Source organism: Sturnira hondurensis, unplaced genomic scaffold (assembly GCF_014824575.4).
Source record: "Sturnira hondurensis isolate 20B ecotype Veracruz unplaced genomic scaffold, ASM1482457v3 Scaffold0007406, whole genome shotgun sequence".
NCBI lineage: Eukaryota > Metazoa > Chordata > Mammalia > Chiroptera > Phyllostomidae > Sturnira > Sturnira hondurensis.
The window spans coordinates 8535077-8555515 of record NW_028080037.1 but is presented as its reverse complement, the minus strand read 5'-3'; the positions used below and the strand labels follow the sequence as shown (position 1 = coordinate 8555515).

Sequence of the window (20439 nt, the reverse complement as noted above, 5' to 3'; positions counted from 1 at the left end):
TATAATAAAGACAATCTTAATAATGACAACAATAGCGGACACCATGGCTATGGTCCTCAAGGGGCCTTGGGCTTTTTCTGCACTTCAAGAAGCTGAGCTAAGAAAGGACCTGGAGAGTTTTCCTGGCCCCCATAAGCTCGCCAGCACTCTCCATTCACCGGGCTCAGGGGACCTCTTGTTCAACCAGGGAAGACTCAATCCACCAAGGAGCTTTTTATAGCTGGCCTCCCTTCCCTGGGGCCCAGCATCTAGGCGAGGTTTTAGCCTAAATGGGAAAGGATATTCCTTGGGGAGGCAGAGGCTGTGCTTCTAACTTAACCACTTAAGGGCTAGAGTGGGAGGCAGCTCAAGAGAGGAGTGGACCTGCCCAGACAGGAGAGTAAAGTGTGCTGGGGGACAGGGGGTGCCAAATGAACTGGGGTCCAGGTCTCAGTCTTGCTGCTTCCTGGCTGTGTGACTTCAGGTAATTTACTTCCACTCTCTGAGCCTCAGTTTCCTCATCTGTGAAAATGGTGATAAAAAATAGTCCTGACTCCATCAGTGGCATAGAGTAAGTATGAGACACACAGTGGCCATTCTTTCTCTGCCACCAAAGATCTCATGGATCACCAAGGAGCAGACAGCAGTTCTGTCTTCAGAGTGCTTACTGCTTGGATGCTGTGTGCGTGCATTTTTACATCCCTTCATTCCTTCCCAAGCAACCTGAGTTTCGTTATCTGCCATTTATGGGGGCAGAAACTGAGGCCAGGGGGTGAACACTCTCCAAAGGCATCACAGATGAGAAGTGGCTGAGCTGGGCTGCAGCCAAGGGTTGTCTGATTTAAGGCCAGAGTTCTTCACCACAGACTAGGCAGGCCTTATGCAAAACTCAGCCCCAGCACCACGACTGGTGGGTTCTCTGACTTTGCAGCCAATCTCAGAGTTGCAAGGGAGCTGGAATGGGGCATAAGGGAGGAAAAGCTTCGGCTGCCTGCTCCTGGGATGTATGTGCTAACACAGTGGGAGGCCTGAGTCTGGGAGACTGTGGCAACCTGAGAACAGGTCCCACAGTGCGTTCTCTCTTGGGCTTAACTAAAGAGATTCTAGCTCGTGAATGTTTTCATGGTGTTTTCTTAGATTCCGTGTTTGTCTATTTGGCATCCAGTAATTACAGGACCAAACTAAGAGCCGAAGTTGTCTAAATCTTCCCTGCAATCCAGAGCCCATATTCTCACCCACCTTCTTGATCTAACGCTCCCACATCCAGCCTGTATTTCTCCTGCCCTGAATCACCCAGAGCCAGACACGGGACAACCAGAGACCGCCCTTACAGCCCAGCGCCTGCTGACATTACTCAAAGCAGACAACGCTAAGCCGTTTCCCCTGCCCTGCCTTGATTTGTGCAGAAAAACACAATAAAAACGGTGGCCTATGCTTTCCCTTTGCTCCTTCCTGCCTCCTGGGGGCTTCCCCATGTGGCCCTACAGGGTGTGACATACCCCTCGCTCTGGGAAAACATAAGTAATAAAGCCTTTCCAATGGCATTAACCTCTCCTCTCCATGTGGTCACTCGGTCACCTCCATAAATGAAAATCTCAGGGGTACAATCATGGACACAAGTCAAGTGCATCACCTGTCACAGACTTGAAAGAGTATCATAAGAGCAACAGCCAGCTGTCATACATTGAGTAGTATATGCCATCACGGCACAGAGAAGTTTCCAGTCGGATCTCCTCTGCTCCTCAAACAAGTAACCCTGCGAGGCAGGTATTATCCAATCCAGGTTTGGGCTGCCCCTGACCACACGAAGCCCAGAGCCCCCAGATGGAAGGAGATCAAGAGACGCCTACCTTTCAGGTGGAACGTTATCCGTGTTACTGCTGTGGCGTCTCTGCATTTTCCTTAAGACCTGAAAGCCAACACACGGCATAAGCCAGAGTCTCCCAACATCCCCACTGCCTGTCAGGTTGCCATGGTAACTATAAATAAGGATTACTTATATCGCACATCCCTAGAGCTCTCTGATGTTTTCCACACCTTGTTCCCATCTGCTGTGCCATTCACTACTCAATCCTATGGAGGAAGGTGCTATCATCCCATTTCCCAGATGCAGATGTTGAGACCCAGACGTGGAAGAAATCCTCATGGGAGAGAAGAAAGCAGTGAAGTGGGCAGTAAAGAGGAGATGGATAAGGGAAAGTGGGCAGCGGACTGGCAGCAGGAGGCAAGGGTTCCGGACTGGCGCTGCCCCTAACTTGCTGTGTGACTTTGGACACATCGGTACCCTCTCTGTGGCTCCAGATGCCTCATCTGTTAAATGGGAGGGGGTGGAGTGGCTAAACCCGAAGCTTCTTTCTAGTGTTCACACTGACTAAAGAGGTGATGAAGATGTGAATTCTCATGGAGACAAGTCACCTTGTTCACTGTGAGGAGCCACATGGACCTCAGAACTCCATGATGACGACACCCGAGACAGACATTCAGGGGTCCTGATGGGGATGTGACCACTGGATTCCAGAGAAAGCTGGCCTCCCCCTCCTCTTCCTCTCCAGATGGATGCACGGGTCAGGGGAATTTATGAGAGACTCCACACCCTGGATGGAACAGAACACGTACATGAATAGTCCATGGATATCGTGGACCTCAGAATAAGTCTTGGGGCATCATGGGTAGTTATAAGAATAGGGCTCTGTTTACTCCAAATCTGTGGTTAGACTCTCACTGATTCCTCCTTTTTTAAAAAAAATTATTTATTTTTAGAGAGGGAGAGAAACATCACTGCATGGTTGCCTCTCACATGATCCCCACCAGGGATCCAGTCAGCAATCCAGACATTGGCCCTGACTGGGAATCGAACCCCCAGCCCCTTGGTTGACAGGCCTACGCTTGGTCCACTGAGCCACACCAGCCAGGGTTCACTGATTCCTCTTTAGGACTCCTGAGAATGGTCATGATCTCACTGTATTTTGTTCTATTGTCAAACTGAGTCCTAATTGGGGAATAAAGAAAATATTTTTTAGACCCCCCCCCCAGGGCTTTCCACTGGGTATCAGAATAAAATCCAATTTCAGTTCACAGCCTATAGATTCTATCTGATGGACCTCACCTGTGTCCAGACTCATGTCCTTTCATGCTCCCTTTCGACACTCCCTCTGCCACAGTGGCCTTTCCGTTTCTCAAACCCGCCCACTGTCCCTGCCTAGGGCCCTTTGACCTTGCTCTTCCTTCCCCCTGGAATGCTTTTGCTGCTGCCTAGTTCCTTCGGGTCAAATGTCACCTCCTCCTGGGGGGCCTTCTCCTCTCACTCTCCTGATCCACCATAACACCGCCCTGTTTAACCTTCTTCACAGCACTTACCTATTTACACCTTTGCTTATTTATGTATGATGGGTCTCCCATGAGAAGGGAAAGCCATAAAAGCAGGGGGTCTGTCTGCCTGGTTTGCCCCTTTACCTCAGCATCTGGAACACTGCCTGGCACGGAGTGGCACTCAACAAGTATTTACTGAGCGAGTCGAACATCTGTGGGTCTCTCAGTTGCCTTTTCCTGCACCCCTTGCACCCTCTCAGACCTTTCACCCAAGGAAAAAAGGTAGGAGACTTCCCATGGATAGGTTTAAAGTCCTTGAAAAATTTTTTTGCAAAGCCAAATATGATATCTGACTATTTTAGTTCAGGACACCGTAACTAGCTGTTGAATGACTTCCTAATGCTGATTAGCCTTTTCCAGTGGTCAGCATTGGTGTTATTGGAGCCACTGATTAAAGGGAAAACCCACTAGGTAAGCCTCTTTTCTCCTTTGGAAAATCAGCTAAAAAATGGGTCAGTAACACCACTTCACATATGAAAGAAGGCTTATTATGTAAATGCTTCTCAACTCTCAGAACTTGCAATGTCAGCCTGATGCGCTCCTCCCAAGATAACCCACCACCTGCAGATCCCTGGAGAAAATAAAATAATAGTATCCCAAAGCTTCCATTCACAAATCTGACCCAGCCCCCCAAATGCAATGTCCAACATTCTACTCTCACATGTTTGATTTCAAAGGAGTTCCAAATTCCTCGTTGGAAGCAGGCCGTAAAATTATTATTCCAACATTGAAGTGCGGAATAAATTTTTGCACGTGGGATGCATCTCATTGAAACGCCTTTTAACCCTCTGCTCCACGCAGCGTACTACATCCCAAAGATGAATTACATCAAGACTTTTCAATGCATGCTGTATTTTAGGCTGAGAGCTTGGGCCGTTACCTGACTGCAGCGAAATGCATGCCGGAGAGTACCTCCTGCATTACTTGCATCGGAAGAGGGCAGGTGCACTTTGGGTACAATGCCGCGAGCGTTTTTCATTCCTGCAACCGACGGTCAGCGTGCGAGGGCTGAGGACCAAGCGGACCATCCCAAAGGGAAAAAAACCCAAAACGGGTTCTCTTTTTACCTTCTGAGACAATTAAGCAACCACAGCGGCATCATTCACGCCCTTCCAAGCCAATCACTTTTGCAGCCCGGGAGATCACGTGACTTCCGAGTGCTTCCGGCTTCTCCTAGGATTCTTTCTGGGGTTGACTGGAGCCGCACTAAAACCCCGGCAAGGCTCCTCCCACCTCTCGCGCATGATTGCCCGCCTCCTTCCCCGGATTCAGCCAATAGGAAGCCAGTTCTCCCCAGAGACCAATGACAATGAGGCTGAGAGAGGCGGCCTGGTGACGCAAGGGGGGGCGGTGGAAGCGTGGTCACAAGGGGCGGTGTAGGCTGGCGGTCGAGGGCAGGCTCGGCTGAGGGTGGGCGGCCGGGCCAGTTCCCGGCGTGAAGGATGGGGCTGCCGGCCGCGTAGGGGCCATGCCGCCCGGGCCCCGGGCCTCCCGCGTTCCGCGCCCCGGCCGCTGCGCCCCGTGTCCGCGCCGGTATGGTGAACCTCGCGGCCATGGTGTGGCGCCGGCTCCTGAGGAAGAGGTGGGTGCTCGCCCTAGTCTTCGGGCTCTCGCTCGTCTACTTCCTCACCAGCACCTTCAAGCAGGTCAGTGGCCGGTCGCCCTCCCGCGTTTGCTCCGGGCGCCGCAGGCAGCGCTCCCGGCCGCCCGGCTTCCTCCCCGGGCCGGGGGGGCTGCCTCTGCGGCTGCAATGCCCCATGTGCCGGGGCAGGTGGGCATTTCTGTCCCGGGACCGAGGACGGGCGGAGGGACCTGCCGGTTCGTGGGTGCCTGGGCGCGGAGGCGCTGCTAGGACTCGAACCCACGGCGGTGGGCCCTTCCGCCGGCGGTTATTACCCTCGTAGCCCCTGCCTGCTTTCTCTCTGCCCCGCCGGTGTGCGTTTCGCAGCGCATCTTCGCCGCAGTCCTGGCGGGTGGTGGCCCCGGGTGACACTGGGTGACCGCGACTGGAGACGCGGAGTGGGCTGGGCCACTAAGTGAGCCGAGCTGCGGGTCTGCCCTTCGTTTAGTTCGGGGGCTCGGGGGTCCACCTGGGAGACTCAACAGGGCCCACGGGGCGCCGTGTCTGGGCGTAACTGGGGTGGGGTGCTCGTTTCACCTCCTCTTTCCCTTCGAGTTAATCCCACGTGAGAATCTGTGGGAGAAAAGACGGCGCTTTGGTGGGAAATGTTCCCCAGAGCAGTAGTTAAGTTTGGAAGTCCCTCTTGAACGCTAGGGTTTATGGAGGGGATGAACATACCCCAGGATGTTATAGTTATTAAACGCCCCCTTTCACTCCCACGGGTCAAGTTCATAAATAAAATACATCAGTGAATAGAAAGTAAATGTACTCTGTGGCCACCCTAGTTTTAGCGGGTTGGCAGGGGAGCCGCGAAAGGGGGAGCTGGGGAACCGTACCCCGCCCCGCACCTTAGGCAGACAGAGGCTTGGTGTTGGAGGCCGCTTTTTATTCATTGGGATGTGTGGGTGACATTTATGTAAACTTAAGTGTTTCCTGCCACCTAACAGACACATTCTCCTGGTCACGTGTCGTCCCATCTCTGCCCCACGGACCGCTGAGTGTTGGGAGTGAGCCACACTCGGCCTGGCTCCCCACCTGACGCAGGTGATCTCTGGCATCATTGTTGAAATTACCAGCTGTGTGCTCCCCACGTCCCGGTTCCTAACTCCAGCCTGGTCCTGTCCAGAAGACCCCAGATTCTGTTATCTTATGCCACCAGAATCTGTCCTGAGTCTCATCGTATCTGTCACTGCTGCCACCTTAAGTCAGGCTACCTGCCTGGACAGCCACCACAGCCACCAGCTGGTCCCCGAGTCCCCTCCTCTGCCCAGCAGGAGGGGGATAGTCAGTCCCTGTGTGTGAGTCTGTGGGTTCCTGCTGCAGGCTCACTCCAGACTCGCGAGGGGAACCTTGCCTGTGGCCTCAGGTCAGGACCTGTGACTGCGCGTGTGTGTGTGTGTGTGTGTGTGTGTGTGTGTGTGTCCCGCCCCTCAGTGTAAACTGCTTCCCCTAGCCCGCGGACCTGCTGTGTTTTCTTTGGGGCAGACACCGAACATTCCTTGTTCATTTACTTGTTTGTCTGTCTCTGCACACTCTACCTTCCACAGTGTGATTTTCTCAAGAACAGAAACTTGTGTTGTTCACAGAATCCCAGCCCCTAGATTCTGCCAGGCACCTCATGGGCACTCAAATATTGGAACAAACGAGTGAGTCTTTTCATGGGGATGGCTTTTCTTCTCAGTTGGGTACTTTGCTGCTCGTTTGTCATGTCTCGAGGCAGACTCTGTCTCCTCTGTCTACATCTCCCTCTAAGCGTTGTAGTGCACATTGTACATTTTTTTAATTGACCTCTTTTTTTTTAACCTGTGATTTATGAGAATTGGCTTCTCTGGGGGGTGATTGTGATTTACGCAACAAAACTGTTGGTAACATTTTTGTTGTGCAAATTTCTCTGGGTCTGATTCCAATCCCCCCCCCCAATCCCCAACCCCAGCCTAAGAAACATTAAAGAGGAAGAAACCTGGAGCTGTAGCTTTGTATCCCGGCCAGTCAGCCCCTGACAACCACTAGTCAACTTTGTCTCTATGGACTTGCCCGTTCTGGGCATTTCTTATCAATGAGATCTTACAATACGTGGTCTCCTGTATCTGGCTTCTTTCCCTTAGAAGCCCATGATTTCAAGGTTCGTCCAAGGCCTAGCATGTGCTGCTACTTCGTTTTTTTTGTCCCAGTAATGCTCTGTTGTATGCACCGACCACGTTTTGTAAAAGTTCATCACGGTGGACACTTGGGTCGTTTCCACCTTCTGGCCGTTGTGAATGATGGTATTCTGTACGTTGGTATACAAGATCGTGTAGGAAACAGGTTTTCATTCCCGTGCGTTTGGCCCTGGGAGTGGAATTGATGGCTCCTTCGGTGACTTGCCATCTTACTTTGTGAGGACCTGCCGGACTGCTTTCTAAAGTGGTTGCACTGCATGCAGTGTGGGTTTCAGAAGCCTCGGAAGCCGTACCTGTCAGGGCCTGGTGCAGTTTTAGAGAAGATGATACAGACTTATCTGGAGGAGACATTGAATTGTCCCTCCCACTTCCAAGCGCACCTCCGTGTGCCGCAGCTGGGACACCACGCTGCTGTGGACGGAGCAGAGGGGATGGGAGAATCCAGCTGTCTTCCATTAAGCCAGACATTGAAAAGATGTGCAGAAATGTAAAGACATTTTCTCTTGTCAGTTTCTCCTTTAGCTTTGAAAAATATTTTTTTCACACCCACAAAAAAGAACAGTTGACGTGTAAATGGGTTCATTGTTAGAGGGATAAGTAATGTGTTGAAAACATGTATTTGAAGAACTTGTTTTGATTTTCAGTATGATAAATATCAACAGCCACAACCCTGTAAACCCACATATCGCAGGTCCTTGGTGATTTTTAGGAGTATGAAAAGATCCTTGGAACCCGAAACTTGGCTGATGCTCTCCCCCGTGCATTTGAGCGTGCCGCTCTCAGCTAGGGGACTTGAGGCGCTTGCTTCATTTTGCCCAGCGCCAGGTTTGTCATCTGTACAGTGGAGATGGTGATAAGGATGGGGGGCGGGGGGTGGTTAGGGTTCATTGAGAAGAGGCCATGGAAAACTTCGGAACTCCGTGTGGTCCTGAGCTCTGCTGCAGGGAGACCATGAACTCCTGGAGCAGACATGGTGCTTTTTGCCTGGAGAATAGTTGATTATCCTCTGTTGCTTTGAATTCCTCTTTTGTGTGTTTTTTTTGTTGTTTTCATGTTAATTAATGCTTTGGGGGATAGTTTAAATTGTAGAGAGGGGAGTGTAGGAGAAATTAGTGATAATGGTGGGGATGCCATTGGGGGAGAGGATTGGGAATGGTGAGTGGTGCCAGGTGACTTGGAACATTTATTTAACGAATGTTCAGTGAACAGTAACTGTGAGGCACTGTGGGCCGGATGGTGAAGGTTTGGTGAGAGGCAGTCCTCTCCAAGAGCCTCTGTTCCTCTGGGGGCTCGGGGAGAGGCAGGAATGGCAAAAAGGCAGTTATTTCAGATAACGATGTAAAGGAAACGAGATGCTGCGGTAGCGCGGCAAGGTGGACTGAGGTCCGTGGGCATGTGAGCTGAGACTGCAGAAATCCCAGCCCTGGAGTCGGGAGGGCCCTCAGAGGCCCTTCGTGGTCGCAGGTGGTCTCAGACTTGTCAGGTGGGGCAGCTCCTGAGCATTTCGGGCTGTTTGCATAACTCCTTGAAAATCTGTTCTGGTCTTCAGCTTTAAAGTAATTAGCTCTGTCAGTTGATGCCAATTTAGATACTGTCCAAGGCTAAAGTAGAATCATAAGAGTTGCGAGTCTGTTGTTTGCTTTTCACCGATCACTGGTATACATGCATTTTCCAGAAAGTTCATGCAGCACTACACAGGGTCAAGGAGGAAAGTCACCTGCAGTCTTCACAGCCAGAGGGACTCACTGATGACTTTTGGGCACACTTTCTTCCTTCATTTTTCATATTTTAAAAATATAACTGGGGTATAGTGTTTCTTCATTTAATATTTATGCATTATCTTTCTGGGGGATCAGGAGTGTAGCAATTTTATTTTATTTTTTTAAAGATTTGATTTATTTATTTTTAGAGGGGAAGGGAAGGAGAGAGGGAGAGAAATATCAATGTATGGTTGCCTCTCATGCGTCCCCTGCTGGGAACTGGCCTGCAACCCAGGCATGTGCCCTGATGGGAATCAAACCGCGATGCTCTGGTTCGCAGGCCCGCGCTCAATCCACTGAGCTATACCAGCCAGGGCATATGCATTATCTTTAAAAGTGTTTTGTAAGTATAGTTTTTTTTTAATAATTAAAATTTTTTGTGATCTGGTTACATTTAGCCATTCCTCAAACATTAGGCATTTGGGATACCTCCTGACCTCTATCTTTTTTTTTTTTTTTTTTTTTTTTAATCATAAGCAGATCTTTTAATGAAAGTGCCTTCTGTGTAAGTGCTTTAGTACTTAGCTAGGACATTTATCTCATTTGACCCTTATAACCTCTGAAAAATAGGGCAGTTAATTAATATACCTCCTTTAATCCTATAAAACCAGAGGTCAGTAACACACATCCGTACTAAAAACATTTTTGTAGCTCCTTACAGCTTATGAAGACAGTTCTTGTGTGTGGGTTCCTTTTTGTTCCCGCTCTTTTCTTTGTACCCCATTGTAGCCCCTGTGGACATGTCGTGGCTGATGGCACTGGTTTCTGATACCTCTTTATCAGCTGCTCTGGAGGCTTTTTGAGAATAGAGAACCTGGCTACCTTTGTCTTTATTTCCTTAAGGCGTTGTGAGGTCTTGATCCTTTTTATTTTTTTAATTTGTTTTATTTTTAGAGAGAGGGGAAGGGAAGGAGAAAGAGTGGGAGAGAAACATCAATGTGTGGTTGCCCCTTCTGTGTCCCTTACTGGGGACCTGGCCTGCAACCCAGGCATGTGCCCTGACTGGGAATCGAACCGACGACCCTTTGCTTCACAGGCCTGCGTTCAACCCACTGAGCTATCCCAGCCAGGGCAAGTCTTGATACTTTTGAATGAATCTTGAATGAAAGAAAAGATAGATAGGTAGATAAATAGATAGATGGATAGATAGAAGCTGAAAATTGAGACAACCTCATAGGGTAGGTGGAACAGTTGGGGAAGGGTTTAAAACCAGTGGTCCTATCCAGCAGAGGAACCACTCAGTGCTCCTTCACCACACCCTGTGTGAGACTGAACTTCCACACAAGTGAACATGTACTAATTCCTTGCATTTGCCACCTTACACAATCTCTTGTACAGTTTTTTTTTTATTGCATCGCTCTCATCCAGTCCTTTTGGCAAGGTCTTGAATATTCATGTTTGAAAACAATTTCAAGAGCTGGGAGAATTGCCTTCCTGTTTACCAGGAATGTAGTTATGTGGAAGAGGTCTTCCTGGGATGCGCTTGTCCATGAACTCTTGTTTTTTTTCTATTCCCCTGGAAGAATAACAGGATAGTTTGAGAGTAATGTTAAGAGCACTTTTAACCTTGTGAGATGCAGTTCACTGTACTTTGACCAGCCTCTTAACAGTCTTTATGACTGTTAATTTGTCTAGGGCAGCATTTGACGCTCAGTTGAGTTTGCACGTAGCTTGATTATGCAGTTAACTGATGGGTCCCAGCAGAGCAGAGGAGTGAATTTACAGGTCGTTAAGCAGTATGCACCTAAGAGAGTTGCCCCGTATTCCCAAGGCTTCTGCACTTAGCTCCTCTCCTTGCACCAGCGGAGGAATACAGATGTTGTTTTTGTATAGCCCATCCTGTTCCTGCTGATGCCAGTTCTTTCCTTTAAAAGAAACAAAAGGGCAGGGCGGAACAGAAATGAAAGCCACCCCGAAGGATTGTTTTACACATAGTGAATTAAAGAACCAAATCCAGTCTTGGTGTGGTGGTGGTAGGACGGTAAACATTGTTACGTAAATGCTGGTGGTACTGGGAACGGAGTATAGAAACTTGGGGAAGTTGTTTGGCACCGTATGGCATTGACTACTTCTGGTAATCATTAGTACAAATTATTTAAGAGAATAAACAAAAACGACATTGTCATTGCAGTGCTGTCTGTGATAAAAACCTAGGATGGGCTAAATGGCCTTCTGTAGAGGATGTGCTTACTAAATTAGGGCCCAGCGACAGGATGGCTGATTAGGTAGCCTTAAAAGTGTGGTTCTCAAGATGAGGTAGGTGCTCGAATGGTTCACCATCTAATTAGTGTGGAGAAGTGCTAAACGCAGAGCATCCTCATTTGTAAGTATCAATGCCACGGTCAAAGCCTGGAAGTTAACATGCAGAAATAGACACAGCTTTATTTAAGTGTTGACACTGTGGGCAGTTTCTGTCTTTAATGTTGGTAATTATGTTTTTTAAAAAGTTAAACTTCTTGTTTTGGAATAATCACAAATTTGCAGAAGAGTTTCGAGGAGAGTACAGTGTTCCTGTAGATCCCTTACTTAGCGCCTCCAATTGTTAACGATAATCATGTTTCCAAATCAAAAATGAAAATATTCCAGAGACGCTAAAAGCTGCTCATAATCCTTATATCCCTTCTGTGTTGCTAGTCTCCAGTGTACCCTTCCGTACTTTTATCTTGGAGCATTAACAGATCTGTAGTGTGTATTAGAATATAATTGTGACAATATGCACATTATTTTGCAACTTGCTTTTCTCAATAATATGCCGTGCACATCCAGTGGTCTGCAGCCCTGTCTGTGTATTCTGTCAACTCACTGCTTTTAAAAGTACTGATTTCCAGGTCGCATCCACAGAGATTTTTACTCATTCTGGAGTTGGCCTCAGAATCAGAAGTTCTTTTAAGGTCCCTCCATAGTCTAATGTGAAAGTCAGGTTTAAGAACTACTGCTGTAGGTAAGTACATGTCAGTCACTCCCAGGTGTTTTAACGGCCACAGGTGGACCAGTGTTCATTCACTCATCTCTCTGTTGTTGGGTTTCTGGTTTTTTCCTACAACGTAAGCAGTACTGTGTAAACATCCTCGTGCATCCTTGTATAACTCTTCTCAGATTGCTTTTCTAAAGAAATCTTGGTAACTATAAAGATCAGTTGTTTTCAAGTATACTACCTTTGCCATCACTCTTTCAAAGTTAGTTCTATTTGCTTAGTGACACTTGACAGATTATTTTAAATTAATTATTTTTAAATTAAATTAATTGAGGTAACATTGATTAGTCACATTCTTAAAGGTAAAAGCCACAGAACTCAATTGAAAATGGTGGGACGTTTAAAGCATATAAAGAGCCCTCAGGATGGCGTCTTCTGTGAGAATTCAGAAGGCGGCTCTGCGTCCTGTGCTCGGCTTACTTCTGGCGTTCCTGCCCCTTCCTCCGGGTTCCTTCACCGGCGCAGTGTAGGAAGGCAGTGTGGAAAGCTCCGTCGCAGCTTGAAGGCTGGTGGCAAACGTCTGAACTCTTGTTCCCAGAGCAGCTCTTCCCTTTGTGTGTCCAGGTACAGGGCTGGCTGGCAAGGACGGCTTTTGTAAAGAAAGGTGTGTGGTAAGGACTAGCACGCTCAGTATTTCTTCGTAGAAGAAACTTACAAATTGGCATGCTGCTTCCCACCCCCAGTCAACCCCGTAAACGCCGTACCACTGAGTGCTCATAACTGCCAATGAAAGTGGCCTTGTGCCCTGGGTGTGTCTGGGTATTGTTTGAAATGGGAGTTGTGATATTTCTTGGAAGTTCCTTCTGTTTTATGGTCTGTTCCACAATATATTTGTTTTAATAAAAAAGTGTATTTTAAATGATTTACCATCAGAAAGAAGAATGTTAAAGCTTTTTTCCTCCCAATTTTTTCACAAAATCGACCCTTCTCTGCACATTCATGTTAGTACTCCAGTTGTGAAGCGCAGCCCGAATGTTACCTTTTCCTATTTTCCTGCATTTGATGTCCTGACTTTGGCTCAGATTTCACGCATACCGGGGGAGTGTAGATTCCTGTTGTGCAAGCTTTTAAAAGTTGTCTCTGTCCTGTTGTTGCAGTTTCTATGAAAAAAATTGGTGAAAATGCAAGAAATGGTCCTTTAACCTTCTCATTTATGGTCTCTTTGTAGGAGGAGAGGGCAGTGAGAGATCGGAATCTCCTCCAAGTGCAAGACCATGATCAGCCCATTCTGTGGAAGGTGCAGTTTAACCTGGGCAATAGCAGTCGGCCCAGCAACCAGTGCCGGAACTCCGTTCAAGGGAAGCACCTCATCACGGATGAGCTAGGTTGGCTGGCTTCCTTCTCCTCCTGCAGCCAGTGAGGTGCTCTGTCGTGGCCACTCCTAGGGTTTTGAAGTAGGAGTTTATACAGTGCCTGTGCCCTTCTTGCTCGTGTCCAAATTTCTCACACTTTCTTTGTCTTCCATACTTAACTCATTGTTCAAGGCTCCCCTCAATATCAGAGAAGCTTGGTTTGGTGATTCTGAAGTTCCTGTGCCTGTGGTGTAGAGTGTTATCATTTCATCATGCGGTAGCCCCTAGGCTACTTCCTGCCAGCCTCTCTATAGCTTGCCCGTTTTTCTTCTCATCTTGGTCAACTCTATAGGATAGGAGCTCAGTGTTCCTCCTTGGTGACCCGACCTGTATTCACACAGCCTTGGCATGTAGAGAATACACTGGTTGATGGCTGCCTGGATAATCTCAAGTGAATTGTAAACACATTAAAAATGTATCCCTCTCACAGTTAACATATTAGTCTGTTTCTTTTGGTGCTTTCTCCCAGAGTGCCCTTGCGTCCTAAAAGGTGACCCCTGTGCTGGTGAGGGAGTTGGGTTAGACGGCTGCTGGAGTGCTTGCCCCTTTAGGACTGGCTCAGTCCTCCCAAAGAGAGACTCCCACGAACCCGCAGCCTGCCGCACCTGAGCTGGCCCTGTGTGCTGGGCACTGGGCTGGAGTTCTCCTTGAAGACCTGGTTTGGCTGCAGCAAACGAGATCTCGTTTGGCTACGAGGTCTGGGTGCTGCTGTAATCCCTATACAGATACTGCCGCTCTGTAGGTGAAGACGCAGGCAGCAAGAGGTTAAGGAAGCGAAGGGAAGAGCAAATGGCATTGTAAATAACCCGTATTTTTGTTTTTAACAATAAGGTTTGACAAAGGGAAGTTACTTCCGTAGGACGGCACAGCTAATGGGCACGCAGGATGTGAGACCAGGACCAGGACGGAATTTGGAGTTCAGTGCTTTTGTCCGTATGGACTGTTTCGTTTGTATGACACTCATAGTGAGAGAACATGAAATCGGTGCCTTGGCCCTAGTATTTAGTGTAAGAGTAGAGCAGTGGCAGTGGCTGTGGCAGCTCCGGACTGAGTGCAGGTCTCAGGATCTCTGTGATTCCTCAGAGGCTCCTCAGGTCCCCCTCGGCCCTGCGGCGCGTACCCTCAGTCTGCTTGAGAAGGAATGTGGGCGCAACCGCAGTGCCGTTGAGTAAGGAGCTCGATCCTGCACGGAAACTCTTCGTGGACAAGGTGCGAGAATACAGAACGAAGTGACGGTCGTCTGGAGGACCTGTTGACGTGGGCCCCGAGGACCGGCAGGATTTGGAGAGGGAGCTGTTTAAGCAAATGTACCGTGAAGCAGACATGAATGCGTCCCCTGACTTTGGAGTTGAAGACCCCAAATTTGAAGTCCTCAATAAACTCCCGTCCTGAAGAAATATAAAGTTTATCTGGTAATTTTCACTCAATAAGTTGTACAACTGATCAGAAGTACCAGAATAAACATACATTTCAACAACAGCAAAAATATTTACTGTCAAATTATGAATGACAATTTGTCGTTTTGTAGCTAGCCAAAGAAGAATTTTTTCTGATTAATTTGAGACAAAGACTCTCAGACTTCTTAAGTAAAAAGTTGCAAGAATCAATTAAAAGTTCAAGAGCCATAGATAATATTTTATCTTTGTGAATATGGGAGAAGAGAAGCAATTTAATAAAGAAAACTTGCAGGAATTTATGCCTTTGAGGAAGCAGATGTCACCATGAATATTGCCAGAGTTACACGTTATTCAATAAGACAACCAATTAGAATTTCAGGCTTTTCAGAGGTTAGAAGTTAATTTCTCAGTCAACAGCAACACATTCGGCGGTTGTGATCCTACGTGATTCCTTGTTGGAACGATGTTTGTGTGGGTAGGTTTATGAGGCACAAGGTGAAAACTTGATGAGCTTTCTTTCACCAGAAATCGGAAAGACCTGTGGTTTCACGGCTACTGGCAGTTAGCACTGGGGAGAAAAAGAAGGCCTTAAGAATATAGAAGAAAGAAAAGGGCAGAAAGATAATTTCAGTAAGTGGAGTTTAGGTCTCATTATGTTTTACATCTTCCTGATACAAGCGGTAAGTTTGCTGTGTATTTATTGTTCATGGCAGAATTTTGAGAAACGTGTTGGCTTACTGGGGTTTTTGTTTTGTCCTCACACGAGGACATGTGTATCGATTTTAGAGAGAGGGGAAGGGAGGGAGAGAAAGAAACGTTGATCCGTGGCCTCTCCTACGCACCCTGACCAGGCACTGAATGCCCAACCTAGGCTCATGCCCTGAGTGGAAATCGAACCCACAGACTTTCACTTTATAGGGTGATGCTCCAACCAACTGAGCCACACCAGCCAGGGCTGGGGTTTTTTGCTGTTACTTATTTATGTAACAGCATAAATAAGAAAGTGAATGAAAGTAATGAATTAGAAGAAATTCAAGAAAATGAATTAGAATAGTTAGGAAGAATGTCAGAAACATTTGCGATGCGATGGCATTAGAATGGCAAAAAGGAACCAAGCCCACCAGCTCCCTGGTGAGCCCCAGTATTTCGAGTGTGAGGGCTCTTTTGGATTCCTCCGTTGTTCTGCTGCCTCCCTCTCCTGCACAGACTTTGTTTTCCAGCGTAGTTTCTGAAAACAACCTTAGGCTTCACCAGGTCTCATTCTGTGAGGGTTAAGAGGCTGGGGCATGTGGAATGGAATGACCTAGGAACAGCTGCTCCGCACCTGTGGGCCTGGGCCCGCACCTGTGAGCCCCTGTGCACACCTGGGAATTTCCCAGGGGCCAAGTGGTGTCCCTTATGCACTTCTCACATTTTTCGTTCCCATTCCCACGAGGATGTAGGGAAATGTCTGCTTAGCAGCTCTGAACAGTGAACTTTTGCAGGGCAATTCTTTCCTTAGAGTTGAGCGTGGATTGGCTGGGTTAAAGGAAGTGTGTGTGAGTATTTGATGGGATTTGTGAGGAGCGAAGAGAAATTGGATTGAGAGAACTCCCTTTCCCTGAGGCTGAGCGGTAATTGAAGACTCGGCCCGTATACTTAAAAACAGCCTAAATCAATTTATAAAGGTGAGGTGTGACGACTATTTTAAAAGATCCTCCAAACTGCTAAGTAAATGGAGAGCATTTGAAAGATAGTTGCAAAAGGAGGTGGTGGAAGATTAAATTTTTTAATTTAATCTAGAAGGATCTGACTTTCTGCAATTAATCAAAGTCTTTCCTATTTTCAGATTTTTTTGTTTGAAAAAATGACACTTTTCTTCAGGCATAGATGAAAAAATGGTTGTTAGGACAAGAAACCACAGGTGTGACTGGTAGGGTGATTAAATCAAATTCACAGCAGCAGACTAAGGTTATTTTAGGTAGATGGCGGTTCAGTGCTGACTCACTGTATGTGAGTTTGTGGTTTTTGTAAAGGACCACACTTGGGAAGTGCATCCTCTCCACATAGTATCTGACTCCTACCTGTTTGGTGCTTTGGACGCTCTGGACTCCAGATTCCGTCTCTTCTTCGTGCACAGTGCGTGCGTTCATCGCTGCATCCAGATCCCCCCTGGTAGGGGGTTGGGAAGCCTGCTGGTTTTATACTCAGGGTAGTCTCTGGCTTGCAGGGTACGTCTGCGAAAGGAAGGATTTGCTGGTGAATGGCTGCTGCGACGTCAACGTCCCTGGCACCAAGCAGCACTGCTGTGACGGCTGCTTGTCCAACGGCTGCTGCAGCGCTTACGAGCACTGCGTTTCCTGCTGCCTGCAGCCCAGCAAGGTACGGAGGGCTGCTCCCGGTTCTGCGTCTGCTCTCTTCTTTCTGCTTTTGTTTTACCAGGAGCCTTGGGTTCTTCTGAAAGTAGAACTAAAAGGGAACTTCGGAGGTGTCAGAAACCGCTGCTGTGAAGCAGCCTTTGTCTACAAGGAGGGGAGGTGGTTCCCAGTTACTTGAATGGTTCTTTTACAGACTGGGCTCTTGTGTTGCTAATCAGATTTCTGATGAATAAGATACCAGTGCTCTGGCCTGTTTGAGGGGCAGTCTCCCTCTCTCGTACCTCCACCCCATCCCCCCTTCAGCAGTCTCTTAGTTTAGGACTAACAGACAAGGTTACCTTGTGCAGCTGAGTCTGGAATTTATTACAGGTGCTTGCTTTGTTTCCATAGCAACTTCTCCTGGAGCGGTTCCTCAGCCGGGCAGCTGTGGCATTCCAGAACCTCTTCATGGCAGTCGAAGATCACTTTGAATTGTGTTTGGCTAAATGCAGGACCTCGTCCCAGGTCAGCAGCTCTGATGTCTGTAGCTGGAGGCTGGGCGGGTGGGAGTAAGGGTTGGAAGAGAACAGTTACGAAAATGGAGGGATGATTGTGGTAGAGTGTATGGTACGGATGATAAAGGAGAAAAGATTCACATGAAGCTTTGGTAGAGTGCTGGTGTTGAGAAGGTTGAGATTTATACCAGTAGAGGAGTGAAATGTTTGTGTTAGATCAGGGTAGGATCAGCTCGCACCCCGTGTCTGATGGGCACACGCACACTCCACGTGGGACCCTAGAAGTATTTTTACGTCTGGGTGGAATCCAGATGTCCAGTTTCTGGGGGGAGTTCTTTGGTCTTTGAAATGGAACTGAGGATTTCCAGCAGCCACTCCCTGACAGTAAGTATTAATTTGTTCTGGGATAGAGTTTTGGCATATTTTAGGATTCGGGGGATGGGGCAGGTGGTGGTTAAAAATACATGAGTAAATGTGTAGGTTGTCGAGCTCTCCGTACTCATTAGCATGCTGTCATTAAACGCTTTGCTCTTTGGGCACTGAACACCGCACCTGCTGCCGAAAGCGCCCGAAACTCTTGCTTTCCATCACTCTGTGTCCTCGGCTCTCTGCTTCCATGGTGGGCAACAGGGGGCCTATCTTTGTAAAATCACCAGCCGTGCTTGCCATACAAGCACACTTCTCCTGGCTGCTGTTCACGGTGTCTCCTAGGTTGTACTGGCTTCATCTGAGGTAACGGACTCATTTGTCATTTTCGGGGACTCTGTACCCTTTGCCAGATTTCTGCAGTCCACCTTTTGATTTTATGCCCCTCCCACGTCTCAGGTCTGCTCTCAGAGCACTCAGCCTCACTGGGTAAATGTTTCAGGGATTATAATGAGCATTTGAAAACATGAAGAAATTCTTGATGGGCTTGTTTTGTTTGTAAGAGCTTTCCACTTGAATGGGCCTTAAAGGAAATGTGGAGGGAGGGAGGCTGAACACATGACTCATGTTGATTCAGAGCCTCTCTCATTCTGAGAACGCCAGAAAAGGCGAAATATTTTCTCTCCTTAACTGATAAAACTCAAGAGTTACTCCCACTTGCGAGTGAAGATACTAAACTTTCTGACTTAAGTCTTTTTATTGTAGAAAGAGAATTCCCAGTTACCAGTTGTTTTGATAGAATCCCAAGAAAGAAGCTTTTGGCTACACATCTGTAAATTGGATTAAAACTTACAGCGTAGATGTTTAGTATTGGTCTTGGGCTAATTAATGAACGGTACACTAGCCAAAAACTCAAGTTGCCTGTATGAAAACAAATTGCTGAGAAATTAGCCATCAGGATGATTGTCTGTTCTAACTCACACTTCCCATTTGCTCAGCCAAATGAGGCTTGCCTGGTCGTATGGGGTTTGGCTTGTGTGCCAAACCTAGAGGTACATAAAACTTTGTGAAAGGGATTTGAAGTGTGTCTCCCCCGTCCCTGCAGGGTTCAGTACCAGCGACTGAATTTGTCAGAAGCCGCGGTCAGTTGCAAAACACCAACTGGAAAAAAATAGTTGTCTTGAGCTGCCCAGGCCACAGTGAGGTTGTTTAAAAACTCACTAGTGTACATAAAAAGAAACAGTCTTGCAGTGATGTTATGTCCACTTTCATGCTCTTCCTTGGCATTCTGCCTTGAGCATTCGCCTTTGTTCCAGAAAGTGCCCTGCAGCCTTTCGGAGGCGGTCTGTGGCGGGCTCCTGCCGGGAGGGTCTGACAGCGGTCCTGCTTTGACTTCCGTGCCTCCGAGAGTGGGGTGTGTGAGCCTGCCCTCTCTCACGCAGCTCTTCTCTCCCCTCTTGCCAACAGAGCGTGCAGCACGAGAACACCTATAGGGATCCCATAGCAAAGTATTGCTACGGAGAGAGCCCGCCCGAGCTCTTCCCCGCGTGATGGGTGTGGAAGATGGCCGAGCGCATGAGACTGAAGCACTTGCAGCTTGAAGCCAGGCCTCCGCGGTCTCTAGTCCCTTGGAAGAAGGGGGAGTTGTCATGTGGAGAACTTGGCTTTGACCACTTCCTGGGTTGGACTCTCTGGCTCACTTCCCACCAGGCTTTACCCGGTGGGACTGACCTGCAAAGCAGCTTGGAAGCACCAGCGAGTCATATTTTGAAACAGACTGCAGGCGACCTTGTGGAAGGGGTGGCACTTTGGGCATCTCCACAGTTGCAGCTGCTCAGGGGCCCATGGTCACTCGCCATGCCCAGCAGGGCCCCTCACTGTAAAGTTATTTATTGGATTTCTTTGGATTAGTGGGAGAATTACGATGTTTTATATGGGAAATGCCTTGCCTTGATTGTTGAAGGGTGTTTATATTCAAGGGTGTTTTTGTTGTTGTTTTTCTGTGTTCTTGAGTGTCACGAGTTTTAAATCATCCCCTCACCCAGAAGAAATGTTTGGCCTTCTTAGAACATGCGTGTTCTTGAGGTAGTTTCGGTTTTGTTTCAACAGCGTCCTCAGGAGTGAGCCTTGGACACCTCATGCTGACATCTAAAACTGTCTGAAATCTCAGAGATGCTGTCCTGTTCCGATCTGGCACCAAGTGCTCTTAGGTTTTTTTCCTAGGGGTGTTTGGGATACTTACATGCCTGCGTGTGAGCATCATTTTAACCAGAGATTCTGACCTTCTGTCCTGGAGGATTTTGTTCTCGTTTCCGGTGATGTGACTGGTTTGCTCAGCTGTGGCCCAGTGGCAGCTTCAGGGAAATCCCAGCAGCCTCTCCGCACCCGTCATGGAGACCCCGTGTGCAGGAGGTGCATCTGGCAGCCGGCTGTCAGCCATCCTCCTTTGTGGCTTCAGGAACTGTAATGGGCACAGGCGTTCGGTTCCCCTAGGATTTGAGAGGAAGAGGAAGAAGAGCCAAATTTCCGGCAAGGAGCTGTGAGAGACTTACCATCTACCCTCAGCGGGACGAGTGACTGAACGCTGGACGTGCGGGCTGCTGGCCCACAC

The 20439-nt window shown here is 48.0% G+C and overlaps 2 protein-coding genes and 1 pseudogene across 7 annotated transcripts in view; 2 read left to right on the top strand and 1 right to left on the bottom strand.

The window, feature by feature from the left end:
• Positions 1 to 4545, bottom strand: part of RNFT2 (ring finger protein, transmembrane 2) — a 60158-nt gene extending 55613 nt beyond the window's left edge. For 2 of the 4 annotated variants that reach the window (XM_037052188.1, XM_037052185.1), the window contains exons 1-2: positions 4229 to 4545; positions 1830 to 1888 (exon numbers count right to left, since the gene is read on the bottom strand). In XM_037052188.1, coding sequence (XP_036908083.1) covers positions 1830 to 1888; positions 4229 to 4327 — 158 coding nt within the window. In that variant the 5' untranslated portion in view covers positions 4328 to 4545. Of the gene's footprint in view, positions 1 to 1829; positions 1889 to 2394; positions 2574 to 4228 lie in introns of all 4 variants that reach the window. The other 2 variants (XM_037052187.1, XM_037052186.1) reach the window with 2 other exon arrangements.
• A 160-nt stretch (positions 4546 to 4705) lies between these two features.
• Positions 4706 to 19818, top strand: SPRING1 (SREBF pathway regulator in golgi 1). 3 transcript variants are annotated; one of them, XM_037052181.1, is made up of 5 exons: positions 4706 to 4930; positions 13031 to 13187; positions 16821 to 16972; positions 17359 to 17472; positions 19296 to 19818. In XM_037052181.1, the coding sequence occupies exons 1-5, from the start codon at positions 4817 to 4819 to the stop codon at positions 19377 to 19379; spliced, it is 621 nt and encodes a 206-aa protein (XP_036908076.1). In that variant the 5' UTR covers positions 4706 to 4816; the 3' UTR covers positions 19380 to 19818. The 3 variants fall into 3 exon arrangements, with proteins under 3 accessions (XP_036908076.1, XP_036908079.1, XP_036908078.1); XM_037052183.1 differs by having other exon boundaries at positions 4707 to 4994; XM_037052184.1 differs by lacking the exon at positions 13031 to 13187 and having other exon boundaries at positions 4706 to 4994.
• LOC118991358 (ATP synthase-coupling factor 6, mitochondrial-like) lies at positions 14087 to 16800 on the top strand (annotated as a pseudogene).
• Positions 19819 to 20439: the final 621 nt, after the last annotated feature.

Bases quoted from the DNA above. Each gene is read 5' to 3' on its own strand.
- SPRING1 (XM_037052181.1), top strand. From the start codon at position 4,817: ATGCCGCCCGGGCCCCGGGCCTCCCGCGTTCCGCGCCCCGGCCGCTGC. The intron at 4,931-13,030 runs GTGGGTGCTCGC...GTCTCTTTGTAG, and splicing joins CGCCGGCTCCTGAGGAAGAG to GAGGAGAGGGCAGTGAGAGA. The intron at 13,188-16,820 runs GTTGGCTGGCTT...TCTGGCTTGCAG, and splicing joins CCTCATCACGGATGAGCTAG to GGTACGTCTGCGAAAGGAAG.